General features: G+C 40.9%; 1 protein-coding gene across 9 annotated transcripts in view; it reads right to left on the reverse strand.

The window, feature by feature from the left end:
* The window catches only part of FOXP1 (forkhead box P1), a 390,583-nt gene that overhangs the window by 145,166 nt on the left and 224,389 nt on the right, over positions 1-21,028 (reverse strand). For all 9 annotated transcript variants that reach the window (XM_083869352.1, XM_083869351.1, XM_083869342.1 and 6 more), the window contains one exon: positions 19,391-19,572. In XM_083869352.1, coding sequence (XP_083725478.1) covers positions 19,391-19,561 — 171 coding nt within the window. In that variant the 5' untranslated portion in view covers positions 19,562-19,572. The remainder of the gene's footprint in view (positions 1-19,390; positions 19,573-21,028) is intronic.

Raw genomic sequence — 21,028 nt, forward strand, 5'->3', positions numbered from 1 at the left:
ATCAATCAAGGGGCCAGCTTTATGCTTACGTATTCCAGGCACATCTCCGCACTTCAGGATACGAGATCACAGTGTTATCCAGCCAAATTTGATCAACAAATGCAGTTCCCCTGTGCCACAGCAATCTCAGATGAAGATGTTATTATGTGGAACTGAGCAAAGTGATAAAGACAGTACAGAAAAGGGAGGAAAAGTCAAGCTGGACCTTTCTGACAGCCTCTATATACTACGGCTGCAGCATCTCTCTTTCCAAGGCTAACAAAAATAGCACATTCCCAAGAAGCTGTTGCAAAATGCTTTCTGGCCACCCTGTATCTGTTGGTACTTAATGAAAGAAACGTTATGCCACAGAGTTTGCTAACATGTTTTTAAATGTTGGACAACAGATTACACCCCTTGCCACTGTATTTATGGAGATATTTATAACACAGGGTCACACACTGCATTTTTCATCGCTGTGTTGAGAACAAGCATATCAAAACCTGGAAGTCCAAAAAGGTATTTTAAAATCACAGCTGGCTTAAGCAACCTTTAAGTATTTTTATTTTAAATCCCAGCTACAAAAAGATGCAGTTGAATGTGTAAATGTTGAAATGTGTCTCAAGGAGAGTTGACATGATGCTTTTATTTTGCCAATAGCTTTTCGCTTTGCTATTGCCCTACAGTTTTTTTTTACATTATTTAATCCAAAATACCATCTTTTTGATTCTACCTTTCTTTGCATTTTAAATCTTTAATGGGAGCCTTTGGCAGTCCATGGGCACAATTATTAGATATCTGCTGAGAGAAATTGAAAAATTAATCATACTTTCCATTTTATATTTTGGTACTATACATAAAAATTATCTGGTCTTAAAGCTGCATTCTGTGGTCTGTCGATATGTTCTCCCCAACATAGTAAATACTATGCAAGAATCCATGTATCTCATATTCAAATCTCTCCAGCTAAACAGATATATGGAGAATGCCGTGTTCTCTTTTCAAGTGCAAAATTTATTTCAGATCATTTTTCAATTAAAAGGCATCTGCTGCTATTTCTTCTGTTACAGACTGCCTAAAAAAAAAATCACTGTAAAAAGTACCCTAGACTAATCATATGGATGATACAGAAGTTGTTTATTACCATTTTATGGACTTGGGTACTTAAATTACAGTTTTTCACAACTGTATGCAAAATGTGTAACATAATCTTTATGCAGTTTATTATAGAAACTGATATATGCATTAATCTGACCTTTGTCTAAATAGACCCTTAACCACAGGGAAAAAAAATCCAAAGGCATCCATCAGCATGTGAGCAGTATCAAAACTGCTAAATCTATTAACTTTGTTTTCCTTTCACTATTATTAAACTGGAAAGCAAAATTCAGCTGGAAAATTATGCCATTTGGGTTCTCTTGTCATCATGTAGTAACTATGAGAAATATATGTGGAATAGCCAAATGGCCAATAGACAAAACACCCACTCCAAGTGACGTACTGTTTTCCATACCACTCAGACAAAATCAAAACAACAGAGCTGTTGCAAACAAAAACAAAATAACATTTCCCATAAGCATTCCAGACAGAGAAAATTTACAGGAAAAGAAAGCTGGGAAAAGACCCAGAGTGATGTGAGTGTTTGTACCTCCAGCCATAAAACCCACTTCTGGCCGAGCTGGTAAACAACAGTTTAACATTAAAAACACATAAAGGCTCACCATCGATTAATTGTCAAACTTTGGAGTTAAAGATTTGCAGCAGCTGAAGGGCTGCTGGTGCTGCTGCCCTGGGCCAGGGGGGTTGGATGCTCATCCCTCCTGCCCTTCAATGGGGCAGAGGCAGCCAAAAAACTTCATTTCATTCAGAGAACAGCAGGATCTGGCATGGGGAAAAGCTCCAGTGCTAGAGCAAGGAGGGGAAAGTAAACAATCAGGTTGATTGCTTCAGAGCAGTGTGTTCTGCAGAGTTTAAAAAAAAAAAAAAAAAAGAAAAAAAAAAAAAAAAAAAAAAAGAAAGAAAATCCAGCTTTTTTTTTCTTTCCGGAAAGTCCTTCCAACTCTCAGTGCAGCCTGGCGGAATAACAACTTTAAAAAGTGAAGATGTCGCTTTTTTATAGCTGACTCACATTTATATAACTTTGTTAATGCATCTGCTCCCTGGAAGTTACAGTATCTGTGTTCAGCTGCGATACCTGCCCATAAATCGTGGCAGCGCGGCGAATATCAACAGCTGCATTTTACTATTTCAGCCCGTCAGTTTACACTGTCTCCATCACGGCGAATTCCTGTCAGCTGCACTCTCGCTAACACAATTCCTATGTTTTGCCTGGCAGTAAATGGACGCTCCTGCCCCAGCATCATCTAAACAACTCTGTTAACATTTGCCCCCGAGCGTCTCTCTCTTTGTCCAGTCCCTGTCTTCTAACAGATGTCATCCAAGTCTAATCAAGCATAAAATGGTCATAAATATTTCTTTCTGGTAGATTTCACATTCGCATTTCATGCAGGGACATGATATTTTTCTGCTACCTCCAGGGAGTACCTAATGCAAAAACCAGTTACTTACATTCAAGGCTCATGTTCCTTTAGTAAAATGCAGCACATGTTCTCAGTTCAAAGACATAAAAAGGTGCAAGACTTTATCTTCTTTTGTTTAACTGTACCCTTTTTTTTTTAAATAAAGCCACAGCTTCCATCTAGGTATGACATTGTCCTTTGCTTACCAGGCAAACACACAACGCTGAATTTTGACCCTGCCACTCTCTCAAGCACAAATATTTTTGAATTTCCTACTCCCATCCCTTAATTATTCCACAAAATACAGACTTTTTTTTTTTCCCCTCAGCTGTTTCATTTGCCAAGCTATTTAAAGAATTCACATGAAAAAGGCACTTCACTATTTTGGTTCTTTTATGAAAAATTTTGCAACCTACCTCATCTTCTTTCATTAAAAACAGTTAAATGATTCTAGGATACAAATTTAAGGCTCATGCCTATTTAACAGTTGATAATCACAAGATACAAGCAATTTCCAGTGCTTCAAGTTTGAAATTATTTTCAAGATAATTAATTCCTCTTGATGTTAGAATCATCAGAAAAATTATATTTACCCTTGGTAAACTTGGTAAATAATATGTCAGACTGGAAAATAAAACTAACCTCAGATTATTCATAAAGCCGTGTGTCTTATCATTTTTTCCCCTTTATGTTTGGCACAGCAGAAATATGCCACAGCTATTTAAAGTGAACCACACAGCACTTAAGGATATAGATCACAACAGTGAAGCTGTTTTTCCTCTTCCTTCTCCACTGAGCCTAATATTTGATTACTGTTAGTCAAATCAAGCTTTCAGGCAAATAATCTCCATTTCTTAAGTTAATGAGATGTGGTCATGTCGACAACAGCTTGCAGAAACTTTTAATTCCAATTCCTGCAGGCTGTGCTGGCCTCTTTTACAGCAACCACGGTATGAATGAGTCAAATTTGCCAAAATGGCTTATGTAGACAAGTGCACACTTTAAAGAGGCACTAATTAAAAATACCCACTGGTATCATAATTTAAATACCATGAAAATAAACTGTAAAAGTAGCTCAGCTACAATCTTACGACTTTCCTTAGAGCTCGTTTACTTTAACTAGATGATGTTTTATTGCAGATGTATTCCTAGCTAAAAACAATTTTACGTCTTGGAGGAATTCAAGATTTTGATATAATTAAACAATTTATGTTAATATTTGTTTCACATAAGCTATTAAGCGAGCCCCCCAGAACAAGTGCTAATTGAGAAAGATGCAAAGAAGTAGACTGCTGAAGTAAGCAGCAAATTTATACTGTGGATTTACTGCTCTATCTGCAACTTCCCCCCTCATTACAGCCCTCTTTCTCCCTCTCACTCTCTGCTATAAGGCTCCCAGCTGTACTGAATCCCATTAAAACACTCTCCTTGGATGCTGTTATCTACTGCTTTCCTCAAAAAAGGAAGAAAAGGAGAAGGGAGAAGGAGAGGTGGAGCTTGGTATTATTCTCGATGCACTTCCCTGGCCACAACTTCTCCAAAATCCCTTTTGTCTTCCTGGGTTTTTGGCAAGGAATGAGAGCAGCACAGCTGTAGTGTAACAAAAGCAGACGCGAGACCAAAAATAAAATAAAAAAAAAGTTGGTGCTGAGAGGGTTAAACCCATTTAAGGGGTTAAATATGCAATTACCACTGACTAAAACCAGAGAGACATATAGATAAATAGAAGAAATGAAGTCCCTAGGTTCCATTCAGAAGCCTTCATCACATTACTACCAGACAGAAAACTCTTTAAGTACCATTTTCAGATGTTAAATCATTGTTCGTGCAGCACATATTCTCACTATTCCTGGGGGAACAATATCTGAAGACAGCGTGCTAACAAATGCAATCCAGTAAACAGGCATTTTTCCTCTTGTTGTTAGTACCTTTGTGTTCCAGCTCCCAGCTCTGTCATCCATGCCTTCTCTCTGCTTTGAAGTTAAAGTACTGAATGAGCGTTGTCATCTATTATCCAGAGTGTGCATGTAGATTATAAATAAGAAATAAAAGTGACTTTCAGTACACTGCTTTTGCATTAGCAAGTTGCCTTCTCTGTTACCTCCTCTGTCCTTCATACTTTGCTACCAACATTATATTAAAAATATGGCTTTAAGTGTTTCTTCCAGAATGCTATAAAATATGTACACAGCAGAGACGAAAGTTTTATTGAAACAAACAAGTCCAGCAGTTTAACCAGGTCCATGAGTTCAGCTTCAACAGACTGTTTAACCCTTATCTGCAGATGTCCTTCAGGCCCCCGACACATTAATTGCATCCCCAGCTTCTTTTGCATGCACAGTACTGAGCACAGAGCTATTAATTACACTGGAGTTTATTTAAGAATAAAAGAGCCTTTTCCACTATTGATCAATTATTTATTAATATTTTCTGGTGTAACGATTTTTCATTTTTAAGGCCACAAATAAACACTTTTCCTACAAGTAACAGCACTGACCTATTTCAACTGCATCTTGTACCTGGTAAGCAAATTCATCTCCATGAACAGAGCTATGAGACTTAGAAATATTTCTCCCATTGCTTCATCTGCAGGAAGATGTGAGCACAATCTGCACTTTAAGTTACCTGTCAATCCCTTTAATCTTCATAGAATCATTTCACAGAATACTAGAATGGTTTGGGTTGGAAGATGATCTACTTCATATCCCCTTTGCTATGGGCAGGGACACCTTCCACTTCCTTCTGCTTTCAGCTGGCTTCAACAAGCACCACTTTGGGTGTCTTAATCCACACATGCTGCCTAAATTGGGGCATCTTGGGAAGGAAGGAGAAAGGTGTTTGAAGCCCTGAGGGGTGGTGGGCAGCAAGGATGTGAGTAGAGATCTTAGTCCTGATCCTGCTCCAGTGGGGAGTGCCCTGGGCCACCTCTGGGCAGGGACACAGTGGTCTCAGGTCTCACACATCATCTGTCCAGTTGTGCCCCTGCAAAACTTTTGGGGAAATCCAAGCAGAACCAAACCTAGCAGAGCTCAAAGCCAGCACTGCATGACAAACTGGAACCATAGAATCATTTATGTTGGAAAAGACCTTTAGGATCATCAAGTCCAACTCTTGACTGCACTGGCAAGTCACAAAGCCAACTTCAAAAGAGTAAGCACAAGCTTGGGAACAATACATCTCTAAATAAATAATAACAACTCTTTTACACTTAATAATTTCCTCATTATTCAGTGGAATGTCCACTCTGGATGACTAAGAGCATACTCATACACCTAGCTCCCCTTCAATTCCATGTTCAGGTCAAAGCCTTGGCAGACATTAACTCCTGCACAGTATCCGTGTTGTTTCAGATGAAGGGAGCACAAAGACCTGAGGACCACAGCTCCTCTGGAGAGAGAGAAAAGGCTGGATGGGACGTACCACTGGCACTGCCCTGGCTGCTACCTGCAAAACAATGGTATCAGCAAGATTTCCTGAAAATAAAGTCCCTTGGTGAAGCTCCATGTCTCTGTAGATGACTTTTGGGGCAGAAGGGGAATTGCCTTTTGGCTCTTCTCGCTTTGGCAGCAAGATTGGCAGTCCACTTTTGGCTCAGGATGGGCTGGTCAGGTAAGGAATCTGCGAGGCAGGCACAGAGGAGCTCTGCTTCCCTTCATCCCTCCAGGTGTCCTGGATCTTTCTTCCTTTCATCCTTTTGGATAAACAATAATGATATAAGGAGGTTCAAGAACAGTCCAGTGTTTTTCACTCGGACATATGGGAGCCAGTCCTTTTATAAAACACTTTTGGTAAATGGTTTAAATCCCTGTAAAGACTGGGGCAATCCAGTAATGATTTTCAAGGCTATCACAGAATGTGTTGAGTTTGAAGAGACCCATCAGGATCATCGAGTCCAACTCCTGGCTCTGTACAGGATACCCCAAAAAAATCTCATCATGTACCTGTGTCACCTACTGCCTGTCTGGAACATCACCAAGAAAAAAGGAGATGGAGAAAAAAGAAGGTGTGGCACTCCTTCCTTCCACCAGGACAAGATGGAAATGTGATGGTGACTAACAGTCTTTAATTGGCAGATACCACATCTGCAGGCAGCTCAAACAGCCTGGAGAGCCCCATTCTCCTTCCCTTAGGTAAGGTAGCAGTGGAATCTCTGGATGCACATGGAGTATCAGAAACCCCCTGTAAATGTGAAGGGCATGCTGGTGAGCCCTCCACCGGTGCCAGCCCAGGCACAGGAGCCCCTCCAGCTCTGGGAAAGCACCACGTGCAGGACCTGACCGTGCCTTACCCTGGGGAAAGAGGCAGCCCTTGTGTCCTTGGCATTTACTGCGGAATGCCTGTCAAACATATGAGAATATGAAGGGGTGCTTTTTCCCTGCTAGGGGCCAGTTTTCCATCCAGCTCCTGTCCACAGGACTGAACAAACTGAGCCCCAGCTCAGCTCCCTTACTCAGCAAGTTCGTGACTTGCCCAAGATGACTAACAGGTAAATACTCCCAGGTTTCACAAGTTCATTTAACAAGAGCTCTACCTCCCCAGCACAAGGGGATCAGCTCCTAGAGACAAGATGAGAGGAGGTGAAAAGCTGGTCTTAGGAAACATGAGATCAGGTACAAAAGGGATTCTTTGCTGTCAAAGCATAATACGTCAGCTTGTGATAAACCTGAATTGCTTCATATACCAAGGATCACTAGACATTAGCTGCTTTTTATATGGCAATATGGTGCAGAGGTTTCAGACAGAATATTGTTTTATGTTGATCATGATAAAACTCTCTGTAGCTTTGATAAAGCCTGCACAGGCTTTTCATTCAAACTAATGAGTGATACTGGCTGTTGGATGCCGAGGCACGCTCTTGATGCTTTCCAATGGTTCAACTCATAACCAGGAATCAATTCAGCCTGGATAAGCAAGAGTGTTACTCATCTAAGGGGTTTTGAATGATGATCCTGTTCCCTGTGCTTTCCCCAGGTACACCTGAAAAGGCACGGTGACAAAGGGAGCACCACATGTTGGCAAAGTACATCTCTTAGCAGGGGATCTCCTGGGTGCAGCGTGCTCTGAAGGAACAGTTGGCTCACTCTGTAATCAGCCATCAAACAGCCCTGGCCCGATGGGCAATTCACTTAGCACAAGCCTTTTGCTGCTCTGCTTTCCAACATCTGTTTCAATGCTTGTCATCTCCCCACTTTAAACAAATGCACTGCAGATGTCTTGTCTTGTGGACGACAGGGACTTGGCAGAGGCAGGAACAGAGGCCTGCAAATGACAGAGGCGTGGCTAGGACAGTAATTGGGGGGTTCTGGGTGGACTCTGTGCACTGAACATGAAATGAGATTTTCATCCACACCCCCATCACGTGTCCCCCTTTGAACCTCCTGTTTTCTCCTTCAGATTTAAGAAAGTGATGAAGGACAGTGACTGGGATGGAGACTGAAGTGCAGCCTCCTCAGTAACATGTGGCCTGAGTCTTCTCAAAAGATTTATCATTGACATATACAATTAAATGGGAAAACACACTCATTGGCTCATCTTTTGTTCCAAGGACAACCTGATACAAGGCTGGACATGGAGGGACACAATGTGTGGTAAAGACAGTAGCTTCCCAGACCAGACTGTGGCCTGAAAACAACAGCAAAGAGACTTTCTTGGGTTAAAATTATACTTCTTGAAGAAGCAATATATGAAATGGGATACACAACAAGGAACAGGACGGGTTACTGTGAGGGGTCTCCAGGCACATCCATTCTAGGGTGCTCTTTTCATGGAATCCAGTTTGAGTTTCCATTAGGAAAACCAATTAATTGAGGCCTGACATTTTGTATTTTCTGAGTGCTACTTTTGTCCCTTTGAATGCATCCAACCTACAGCTGTTTGAGGTTTAGCTGGGGTGAGCTGTGTAGTCAATAAGATTCCAACAACCTCATTTTTCCTTAACTTGGGTTCTCGGTGCAATAGCTGTGAAGAAGCTGGAACAAGCCAGGTGCTTCCTGGCTGCTCTTCCTGCTGCTCTGTCCTGCCCAGCAAAGGCAAGATGAATTTATTTACACTGTTATGAACTCCAAGTGCTGGTCAGCCCAAGATGCAGGTGATCCAAGATGGAACTGTCCAAGGCATGTCTGGACAGGGATTGGAGCCACCTGGTCTAGTGAAAGGTGTCCCTGCCCATGACAGGGGGTTTGAATGAGATGATCTTTAAGGACTCATCCAACCCAAGCCATTTTATGATTCCATGATAAGACTTCTCGTCAGGCACTGGGGAAAAACTTCCTACTGGAGAGTTGAACACCAAAAGACCTGGTCAGGATTGAAAGCTCCATTGACAGACTGCTGGGACACAGATCAGGCAGACTCAGGAGTGTCAAAGACACACCCTACTCCAGCCTTTGGTCTGCATGGAAAGACTGGGGGGGAAAAAAGTCTGCTTTTCCAAAACCCACAAAAGAAAAATATTAAGACCAGAGAAGAGTTCACAGCAAACCTGGGCTGGTGGGCTGCCCTATCTTGAGCGTGGCTGCAGCCCAGCCAGGCCATCAGCCAGCACTGGAGAAGTTCCTACCACGGGCTCTCCGTGACCTTGGAAGGATCCCCAAACGTGAACACGGCACGCGCTTCCCTGCCCCCAGGGAGAGGCACATATTTTTGCTCACAGTTTATGAATCTTTGACATACAGTCCCTATGACACAGCCTTGGAAGGCCGTATCTTTTATTTATTATGCCTAGCAATTGTCCTTGTAACCAATTATGAAAAAAAGCAGGTGGTCAACAGAAACTCTGCAAAATAAAACTCCTCGGCAAAGCAAACACCGTACCTTTCAGAGCAAGAAAAAAAACTGTAAACAGAGCTAATCACTGTTAAACCCTTATAATCCAGTCCTTGCCCAAGTTAAGAGACTGAAACCAATAGTAAAACACTTCAAAAAGCATTAATCGGAGGGATTGGTGAATCATTTCTCAAGGAAAAGGAGTCAGAACTATTTTAAACTCCAAACACTCCCTGCGTTGTGAAAAGGGGCTCAGACCCATCCTGTCAGACTGGACTAAGGGACAAGAGTCCCACACCACCTGCTGGGATGGCTGCTCCAGGAACAGCTGCTCCAGGGACCTGGGGAAGGGCTGCCAATATGGGCTTCACCCCAGCAGTCATAAAGGAAGATGTGTGGAACAGCAAAGAGCCCTCTTTTAGCTCCTCCATAAAACAGCTACAGTTACCAGCATTCCCTGCACCTTCTTGAGTATTATATTCAATAATATTAATAGGCTCATATTTACCATATCTTAAAAGCTAACAATCCCATTGCCAGCGCTAATTAAAAAGACAAGAAGCAGAAAAGAAGCAGTGGATTATTTCTTCAATATGGATTCACGCCTAGATTTAATAAAACCTGCTTTAGTGTTATAACCTTACATTTGTTTCAAGAACGCTATAAAAGATAAGTCTGCTTTTTTGTTGTTTATTGACTTGGAGGGTTTTCTCTCAGATCTGTAATATGGCATTACAGCTATGGGAAGGCAAGGAAGAAGACAGTTTTCCCTGAACAAAACAACTGCTTCTGCTACCCAAATACCATGTCTGGGATGAAGAAACCAGCACAGCTATTGAGAGAGAAACAGGCACTAAAATGAAGCACTGGGGAGGTTTAGCTGTACCAAATCCTCCCTGTGACCTTACAGAAAGCACTTTACCTACAGCTACAAGTGAATGCCACAGCCAGCTGTTCCAGAGGATAGATTTTGGGGTTTCTTCCAGACACAGAGCTCCCACACCTGCACACTCAGCACACTGGATGCTTTCAACTTTAGCTTTTCAACAAAATCCAGAACAGTTGTTTGCCACACACACCTGTCCATCCTGCTTTGAGGTTGAAGAAGAGGGATGACATAGCAGAGAGGGTATGCAATGCAAAACAACAAAGTCAAGATAAACTGCAGCCACTCTCCCCAAAACCAGAGCTATTCCTAGGTGAGCTCATCTGTAGATCAAGTTTCTCATTTAAGCAGAGGCCAGAAGAATTCTCCTGGAGACTGCTGAGACTGGACTGTGAGGATCTGAGTGCTCCAAATGCTTTCTTATCCATGAGAAAAAAGTATGTTCCATCTTGTTTCTAATTTTTCCTGCAAGATGCTGGGCCCCACTACTTCTATCAAGTTCCATTCTCCTTCCTTGTGCCTGTCTGACCTTTCTTTACAGTGAATCACTTAATTATGTGGAAACAGAAATACAAAACCGTTTAAGGATGGTTTAAGAACACAAATGCTCCAGCTTCATCCATGAGAGAGCAGCCAGGCCTCCCAAAGTTGTGGGTCTGCTGCTGATTCAGGATGCCAGAAGGTACTGGGGAAGATCCACCCTCTGCCCACACAGTCCTTGGGAACAGCTAGGGACCTTACCCCTATTTCCGCACGTATCTCACTGATTACTGGAAAAAGGAGGAAAAAAGCAAGAATGTCAGACAGTCAGTGGTCTTACAACATTTCACTGGTGTTGCAGTTCTTTCCTGGCAGACGTTTCTCAGTATCGGTGATAATAACAAGGAAAATTTAAGGAAAACTTGATTTGAGCACGCCAACAGCAACCACATTCCTTTAGCTTGTGATCACTCTAGCTCAAATAGACAAGATTTCCCCCCCCCTCCCCTCCTTGGCTGCACTTAATTTCCAGGTAGAGTTTGTTAAAGCCTGAAATCCCACCTGAACTTTGGAAAGTCTTAAAAAAAAAAAAAAAAAAAAAAAAAAAAATAAAAAAGAAAAGAAGAAAAAAGACCCATACACAAATATTTGGCTAAGTGACCCATAGCAAATTGCGTAATGCCAGTTAAAAGTTGTGTTTTCTAAGTATCAGCCCCAGAGGTTTTATCTGAAATAAAATCCTGATTACTTCAGATTCTGGAGGCAAACTGTGACCTTGCTCTGCATCTCCAAATTCGAAACATTTGTGTTGTGCCCCTCAATAATGATGCCTCTTGCTAGAAAGGAAAAAAATCCTTCCAAAAACTTGCTTATTTTATTTAATAAGGTAAGAAGGCCCCAAACATGCATATAAGAATTAGTTCACCCTTGAAGCTTGATCGAAAGAGGTCACCTAAACTTAGAACTGCAGTGCTCTACCATGCAAAAATGACCCATCTCCAGGCATGCAGCTGCATGCCCAGCGATGCTTTTGTCTGTAACCATCCCAGTCCTCAATCCCGTGGTCATTAAATGAGAACCAGTATTAGGTCAGCACACAAGGAATTTTATCCATTTCTTGCATCCTTCTCTTTGGTTTGCCTGGGAACACGCTCTGAGAGCTGGGGGCAAAGGGGAGAACTGCACTGATGAGTTTTACAACACATTGTCAGAGAGATTAAATAGCCCAACTCTCCTCAACCTTCACTTTACCAGCCCTACTTTCAGTAGCCTGAAAAAAAAAAAAAAAAAAAAAAAAAAAAAAAAAAAAAAAAAAAAAAGGAAAAAAACCCAAAACAAAACAAAAAGCAAACAAAAACCCTTAAAAGAAGAAGAAGAAATATGATTCAAAATAAATTGAAAAGCCCAACTTGTAATAAACCTTGCACTTGCCCCAGGCTTCAGAGATGTCTGAGACTATACACTCCACAGACACAATCTGTAGCTTTTATAGGGAAAAAGGAGATATATTTGCACTATTTAAAACAGGTTGCAAATATAGTTTATGTTTTGGAAATGCAGGGAGCACGGCTAACAAAATACAGAATGCAGCAACAAAACAAGCAACACTATCCTACAAAACTGTCATTATATAATGTCACTGTTTACGCTAAGCCTCCAAAAGATACCTTCTGTTAATTTTTTTTTAATTAATGGGGTGCTATGCAGTTAGATAAACTCATGAAGAGTATTCACAACTTCTGCATTTTTACTTCAAATCCCAATCTTTATTTACAACATCACTGTTATAAATTACAACAGTACTGTTAACATTCTTCTCACTTGCTGGGATACCCAGTGGAGCTCCCCGAGAGAAAGAACATAATGCAGGAAACCATGGCATTTGATTCTGTTCTTATTTAAATATTTTAAAGTCAGACAAAACTCCACTGAAATCAAGGGCTACACTACTGAAAACAGCTGCAATTCCACTGCTACTCCTCAGGCATTGCCAAACAATCTCCCTACATGCAGTGCGTCTCCAAATAAAGTTAAATTAGTTCTAAAATATCAGCAATCCATGCAACTTCGTATTAGTGTGAAATTACTTAAGCCTTAATTCAGCAAGGTACTTAAGCACATTCCTAATTTTACAGGCATGAGACGTACCAGTGACCTTAATCAGACTAGTCACACACTTACATTTAGGCACATGCTTAAGCATCCTGCAATGTTAACAGCCACCATGAGGAACAGTTCCATGTGAATTAAAGGCTGCTTTACACCTTGGTAGGCACACTACCATTTTAAGTTTGAGATATATAGAGATATGTATATATTTGCTACAAATAAGTGGTTGCACCACTTCTAAAACAACCCTTAAAGTCTGAGAATCACTGGAGGAGGAACAGTCTTTAATAATCTGAATAACATCAATCACTTGAAATAGACTTTTAATTCATATCTGATGCTTGCTGGAAGCCTTTTGCAGTGTATACACGTGCTGGCTAACAGCTTTAAAGCATTCCTTTGTGGGCTTTCCCCAAACAGCACTCCTGAATGTGGAACTTTATTGCTTATGAGTAAGCAAAAGCAAATATAAGGGGAGAGTGCACACCTACGAAAACAGCTGGGAACAAACACACCACTGCTGAATTTTCACAGAGATGCAAGGCTAAAAATCAACCCAGCAAACATATTTCAGAAGCTCCATCCCTTCAAAGAGCCCACAGAAACCTAAATGATTACTGCCTGATCCTAATTTACCAGGTGAAGTAAAAGCAGCTATTGTAAAACAATAAATAAATACAGAAATAGACATGGACAGCCTACAGAGGACTTCTGGATTTGGATGTGCACATAACCCAGGTGATTACATGCCTAATGACCCAGCTTCTGCATGTCTATGCTTGTACCAGCACACACAACAGCAGAGCTCTGGGTGCCAATGTCAAGGTGCTCTGAGGACTCAGGTTTATGCAGTTATTTATCAAAGACCTCAGAAGCAAAATAAAACAAAAACAAGACAAAGAGAAAACAATAATCTCAGCAAGTGCAACTAAGTAGTAGTTTTCCCCCTTACCCTTCAACAGTTAGAGAAAATTTAAGGCTTGTTGGTGTCAATAAGTAGTTATAACAAAGACATTAGCAATAGTGAGGATAGAGAATGCTGCATGAATGTTCTCAGCATGGTTCATTGACAACTGATCTAAAAATTGAATTATTAAGGAAAAAAAATCATTGATTCTAAAACCCAGGCAAGGTAGCCAGCCTATGTTAAAACTTATTTAATTTTTCCAGCGCTGCTTCATTCCTAAGCTCTCAGAGCCACAGCTTTCCCATCGAAAAGCAAAAGACATTTTACGCACAATTTTCCCTCTACTAGAAAGAGGTATATTGTGCCCTTCAGTGAACATAAAATTGATATTATCGTCTCTTAGTTTATATCTCACTACTTAACCTTCAGATTAAAAGTTATTAGATTTGAATGACTAAAAAGACATCATGTCACCTTCCGTTCAATGCTGGGAGATGGCAGAACTTGGGGGAAAAAGTCTGAATGATAAAAACCACAAAGTTACTGGGAGCATAAAGTTGTTTTTCACAATCTCTGATGAAACAGCAGAAGCTCTAAAAATGTAGTCATCTTTTCACCATGTTGTAATCTTCAGTTATGAGGGTACTACAGTACAAAATCAGACACAATCCAATAGCCTGCATGGAGTTTAATCTATACTTTCAAATGGCTCCTTCAATAGCAACAGCAGTTTAATAATTAGGCTTTATGTCTCTTTGGACAAAATGACTCAACATGGACGCTCCCTTAAAGTGTAACAAACAATTTTGGTCTAACCCAGTTATGTCAATATGAAACAAAGACTTTATCTTGGATCTAATTTAGCAGTTTTGCGCTACAGAGATAAGTCCACATCATGATCAATGGGACCGTAAAACTCCTGATGCAGTTTGTAAGCTCTCCTCACGGGTTTGCAAAATAACATGAAACTCACCAATAAAAAAAATTTAAAAAGCATTTCTTTCATTTACGCTGCAATATATTCAGATTTCTTTCTAGTCAAATTTTCTTTTTGATGTGCCCAATTAAAACAGCCTCTCAACAATACACCAAATCCCCCATTTCTTGTACATTTTCCTTGTCTTTGAACATGAACAAAATCTGAAGAACCCACATATTCCCTCTGGAGTTTGATTCCCTCAATCTAACACTTCACATTTCAACATTTCATGAAACAACTACTGCCAAAGGGCCCAACTATGGCATCTTCACACAGACACCACAAACAGCTCAATTACAGGCACTGACTTGGGCACAGACCAGAATCTAGTCCAAATTTCTTTTGTCTATCAAACCTTCTTTTATATATGAACAGAACTGTATTTTTCACTTGCAGACATTTACTGGAATAAAAGTACAAAACAGGATATAACGCCATCAGTTTTTTTTTCAAGGAAAACCCCCTTCTTTCCTCACTTGGTGGACACATGGCAAAACTAGTATTTATCTAAATTCTTCAGAAAGCTTGAAGTGACACTTCATAATTACAGTATAGTTCAGCTGAAAGACGAAGTGAAGAAAAGAAACTTCCCCACAATTCTTTACATAAACCTCCTCCTTCTTTCTCTGCATACCAGTTGCGTTTGTATTTCTATTCCAGTTTGTCATAAACACAGCCACCTTGTAACCCTTTTTATCAAGCAATCTATGCACTACCTAAAAGTACACTACACTCCATCAGACAAGCTATAGGTTTACATTATCCAAACATTCCGATTCTGCCTGCTCAGCACAGGTTGTCAATAAATGCAAGCAATTGCAAAACAGCAGTGTGTGTTTTTTTCCTTAAGAGAACACTGATAGGAGCCTGCCAGTTCTGCAAAATAAACCCTTTGCAATCTCTGCAGCTAATCTGTCAACAAATTACTATTAAAGTCATACCTCCTCAAAGTTCAAAAGCATTCTGGATTAGACAAAGACACTGAGTTTTATACTCGTGGGGCAGCACTTGAAGTTACGGTATCAAAGTGGATCTGGCTATTGATGTGGAGAGGTTTGTATTTCTGCCACCATGCAACACAGCACTTGGTGTCTTGCTGCTATACATCAGGATTCAACTTTGTAATCATTCTCTTTGTTCAACTCATAGTCTTGTTTCACTGCTAATAACGTGAAGAACACTTTAATGAATAGTCCTGAGGATAAAAATAAAATGCAATAAATAATATTTATTTTATAAGCTTTAAAAAAAACCCCAACCTGTCTAGGACTGAGGCATCAAACCTTCTATTTGAGTAGACATCAGAAACCACTGAAGCAACTACAGCTGTGATCATGAACATTAAAAGGCAGTTTGTCCCTATGAGTCTTTATTTATTACTGCTTGGTAGGCAGGAGTCACCCCATCATTACATCCCTTCTGCCCAAACCTCCCTTGCCCAGCCTGACCTTCAGCTTGTGGGTCACTCCAAACACTCACTCTGCACCTCCCAGATGTTTTTCATGATGCCTCAGAGCCAACAGATGTTGCCAGACTCTGTCTGGAACCCTGTTCTCAGGTTTTCTGTTCTGTTGCTTGGTTCTGCCTCTGTGGGCACTCTGAGACAAAACTCCTGAACCCGACACCAAATCCCAGCTTCACCTCTTCCGGAAGTACAATAATCCAGGTAACCTTAATGCCTACTCCAGACTTCATAAGCAGGTCACCAAACCCCTGCCCACTCCACCTCATCCTGACAGTCACTGCCATGAGATGCTCACCTCTGGCACCTGTGGAGGCAGCAGCAGTGGGAAGGTCACTTCTGCCATCCTCAGCAGGGGCCAAAATACCATGAGAAAAGGCTCTCTTTCCCTTATATTTTAGTTCTGAGGGTGACTTCTATATGGATTCCCACTTTTACCCAACTCTTCCACAGACATGCTGTTCCTGAAGAGTCACTTGTATTGCTTTGCCTTTCTTACTTTACCAATATAAACACCAGTTGGAGTTACTTGGCTTTATTATAAATACCAGAACTCATCCCCACGTTTGCTACTCCCAGCTTAACAGCACATTTTATGAGATTTCTAATGCTAGAATAATTGAGCATCACATTACTCTGTCTCCTTACATTGCAGAATCACCCTAACATGACATGGGAAGCATAAAACTTGTCCTACAAATCCTCCCTGTACTCACAGCAAGAGTGAACACACCATACACTTCTCCTGCAAACATATGAACATCTGTGGTGCTCCATATTTTTCCATGGTAAAATATTTACAAGTTTGCAAACCCATTAAAACTTCCTAAAAAAACCCTGAAGTATTTCTGTTTTCCTCTCTCCTACTAACAAAGCTATTAGTCCTAATAAATTCATAAATGTCACCAAAAATGTGACCCTAAATTTAGCACAGATGCTTTCACAACCCACTGTACATGCAGGTTTCACTATTCTGCCCTGCTCATCATGGGAACACATAACTAACCACAGCACCAAAGCTCAAACTACCCACCACTGATTTTTTTTTTTTTTTCCAGACAAAACAAGTGCCAGGTGGCAAAATGAAAAGATTTGAATGAAATGCTCTTAAGAAATAGCTGTTTAATTCAGAACTCATTCATTTGTATTGAAGGAGTGTTTTGTAGAACGCATTCTGTTAAGTGACCTGAGAGCATATGTTGTATACGGAGAAACATCTAAACATTATGCTCCATGTTGTATGTGTATCTGTAAATGCTTGCATTAGCTGTCTGAAAACAACGGGGTTTTCTTCTTTTCAGCGTTTAAAAATGTTTTCCAAACACTAAGATTGGTATTTTTATGCTAGCTCTGATTACCCTCTTATTGTTATCGGGATTGGGTTTGCTGCTTGTTTTTTTTATTTAATAACTGTTTTAAACTTTGCAATCAACTTGCTTTATAAAAGAGAAACTCCATGGAGAAGTTAGTCATCAAAACCAATTAACAGCAGAATTCAAACACAGAACATAAAGGTCTTTGAAGAACTTGGAGAAAAGCAAGATCCCCAACCACATTCACTGTACTGGCAGAGGATAAATAAACTCCAAGCTAAAATCAGAGCTGTGTGAAAGCAATCCTGAGCCTGGCAATCCCATTCCCAGCCCTGAGCACTCAGCTCTGTGCTGGGCACTGTTTGGGGAGGACTGGAGGACTGGGAATGAACGGGTGCCACCCCTTCACTGACCAAATGGGCAGCTAATTGACACCAGCCATTACATGTGAGGTGACAGCATTATGTGAGACACTCTGAGCTCTTGGGATGGCTGTGGAGAAGCCCTGGCACAGGGTTAGATAGTGGTGAAAAAGCAGAGGTCTGAGCCATTCTGGTCCACGGTGTGTACATGTCTGCATGATGCCCCCTCCCTGCTTCTCTCTGCACAAAGCCTCACTGGAAAATTCCACAGTGCTCCTATGGAAAACACAGTGTAATTAACTCATTTTCATACGAAGCCCTTTTTAGGACGAGACCTTTGTGTCGAACATATTTTACTGTTCCACTCCTCTTCTACTGTCCTATATTAATCAAAGCTGTAACCCCTGTTGTCTTTGCACTACGAATCAGAATGTGCCCCTGGCAAAGAATGAGGGAAAAGTCAACAGGAATTAAGTTTCAGTGCAACTGTTTACTCAACTGTGGCCTGCAGTTATTGAAATTTTATCCGTGGTTTTGTGTGACTACTGCAGTAATGAATTCAGCATGGCTGTGATTTTCTCACTGATGGTATTCTCACTTCAAGTAAAAACCTGTAGGACGAAATGATTGAAACAACCAAAGTCTGTGCATTTAGTATCATCCATTTTTCTGACTTGTTTAATTATGGCAGCTTTCTGTCTTAGGTTGGTAAACGGGGTGCCCTGCTCCTCCTCAAGCCTTCACTTTGCTTTGTTTTGAGCACAGGTTTTTTTCTTCTCCACAACAACCTGCTAAAAAGATCACTGTACACTTAGGGGAGTCTTAACCAGCTGCCAATTGCTTATTTAAAAGGTTTTAAGAATCCTTATTGCATTAGAGAAAGTGAGGGTTAGGCGTGAGTGTATTCACCATGGCTCTGCTGCAGCCTTTGTTCCCAAACACATTAATGATACATGCCCAGCACTTTGGTGTAAAATTTCCTCAGAGGGGTTCAGAATTTTATCAGGGAAAAGAAAAAGCCAAAACGTATTATGCGGATAATTTACACTTGTGAATTTGGTCACTTCCCAGAATGTACACAAATTAAAATACCAAGGCAAAATGAACAATTTGGTTCTGACTCTTCCAAGTTGAGGAACACTGACATGGATGTATTTATTTATTTATTCTGATGTTTTGCGCAGCAGATACCTCTGCAGCCTTCCTCACTAATAGAAAACATTCTGTTGATAGAGGTTGCTAGGTTATATTAAAATTTGTTGCAAAAACAAAACTTAACGTTAGTGTATTTTCCACCCAGTGACAGATTTTGGAAACCAGTTATTTGTATACAGCAGTTCACCCAATCGCTGCCACCAGACTCAACACACGCAGGCAACGGAAGCGAGCCCTGATCTTTGGATGTTTCCAGGGAATGATTAAAAAAGAGCCCCGGAAGAGCAGTCCAAGGTTTCCCTTTACACCAACAACTGCAATCCCCTACGGGCAAAAACGCACAGAATGTCACAGGCAAGTCCTAAAAGCATCCTCTGCCTGGCAAGTACAAAGGGTTTGGGGAAAGGAGGGGTTGTTTTAAAATGCTTCACGCTTTTCCTGTAGGTAGGAAACTTGTAATGCATCTTACAGTACCTGCTGTTGCTGGAGATGTGCTAAATCTGCAGCCCCAATTTCAACGGAAGGTGTCTCGCCGTTTGATCTCACTTCCCGCAGGCTGCACTCTAGTAAATGGTTGCCACCGCTCGCTCCATTCTGAATGGCTGAACCGTTACTTTTTGTCTCAGTCCCAGATTCTTGCATCATGACTCAAAAACCTGAAATAATTTAAGGGAGGGGAGGGGAGGGAGGGAAAAAAAAAAAAAAAAAAAAAAAGAAAAAAGCAGCTGTTAAAACAGTTGCTGTATATAAGGAGACATGCCCTGTTTTAAATCCTGCCAAAACTGTAAACATATGTCATTTTCCTTCATACGATTTATCTTTCATTAATGGTTCATGCTACTAGTTTATGTTTATTTATCCGTTGGTACAGCTATAATTTTAGTAAGTTAGTTCTCTTCTAAATATAGTATTATTTGCTCAACATCTTTTTTCCCTTAGAGAAAAAAAAATATTTTTCAACGAACACACAGAATCCATAATTAAATTTCTCTAGTTACATCTGGATGCTTTCCTTTGAAACAGATGAGTCATTCTTGGCAACATATGATGGACAATATCAAAAATGTGATATACACTGTGTAGGGGCATGGAGGTGAAGCAGAGCATTCACTATTTTGGTTTTCACTCATACCATGATAGTGCCGAATTAGCACCTTTTATTACTCTGAAGCAATTTAGGCTTAATCTGGGATGTGCTGAACCATCATCAGTTTTCATTTCAGGAGAACTGCTACAAATGCTCACAGAATTAGTCTTGTTGGCCCAGTTTTTGGCTATGGATTTGGTCTGGATTTGGATGCTCTTAGAGCATTACAGTGAGGAGCCTCCCGTGTTACTTGGCTAAACATCATCTCAGCAGCCACAGCTCATTATCTCCCTCCAGCCACTCCTCTCAAGTGATTCTTGGTGTCAGCCTGTCCCTGGGTGCTTTACACTCTGTGTTCACCTCCAGTGTCAGTGGGTCACAAGCCTTCAATGAGGATAAGGACAAGTACCCACCTCCTTACCCCAGAACCTCTGGGATTTACGTACCCTCAGGAACTAACATCAGCATTTCTGCACAAGACTCCCCACACAAAGCACACATGCCAGTTTTCAGCTGCAAACTGCTACCTCAGAGATATTATGATAACTTGTTTTTAAAGTATTTCCACCTGCAAAGCCCCAGCTTCCAGAATTTAAATGCCATTAACCTGTCTGGCTTCCACCAGCTCATCCCTCTTCTCTCCTCCACCCAGGGGAGATGGGGTATGCAAAGCCAAGCTGTGTGTCCCAAGCATGCCTGCCCTACACTAACCATATGGTGAGCCAAATGCCCTTGTGCAGGGTAGTTCATCTCAGGTGGAAGATGCTTTACCTTCAGGAAGAACCCTTTTGAATTCAGTAAACCAAGCACATGGCTCATAGTAGGATAGATTCAAACATTCCGATTACATTTAAATAAATTTCAGCTGGTCTATGGAAACTTCTTTCAATCTGTTTTGTTAAATCTTCAAATTATGCCAGGTGAAAAAAAAGGGCTTGGAGACTCATTATAAAGCTTCTGTCAACTCCCCTGTAAAAGCTCCAGAGATCTAAACAAACCTACAGCTTTCCCAACACCACTAGGAA

This window comes from Zosterops lateralis (genome assembly GCF_965231275.1).
Source record: "Zosterops lateralis genome assembly, chromosome: 11".
In the NCBI taxonomy this organism is placed as follows: Eukaryota; Metazoa; Chordata; class Aves; order Passeriformes; family Zosteropidae; genus Zosterops; species Zosterops lateralis.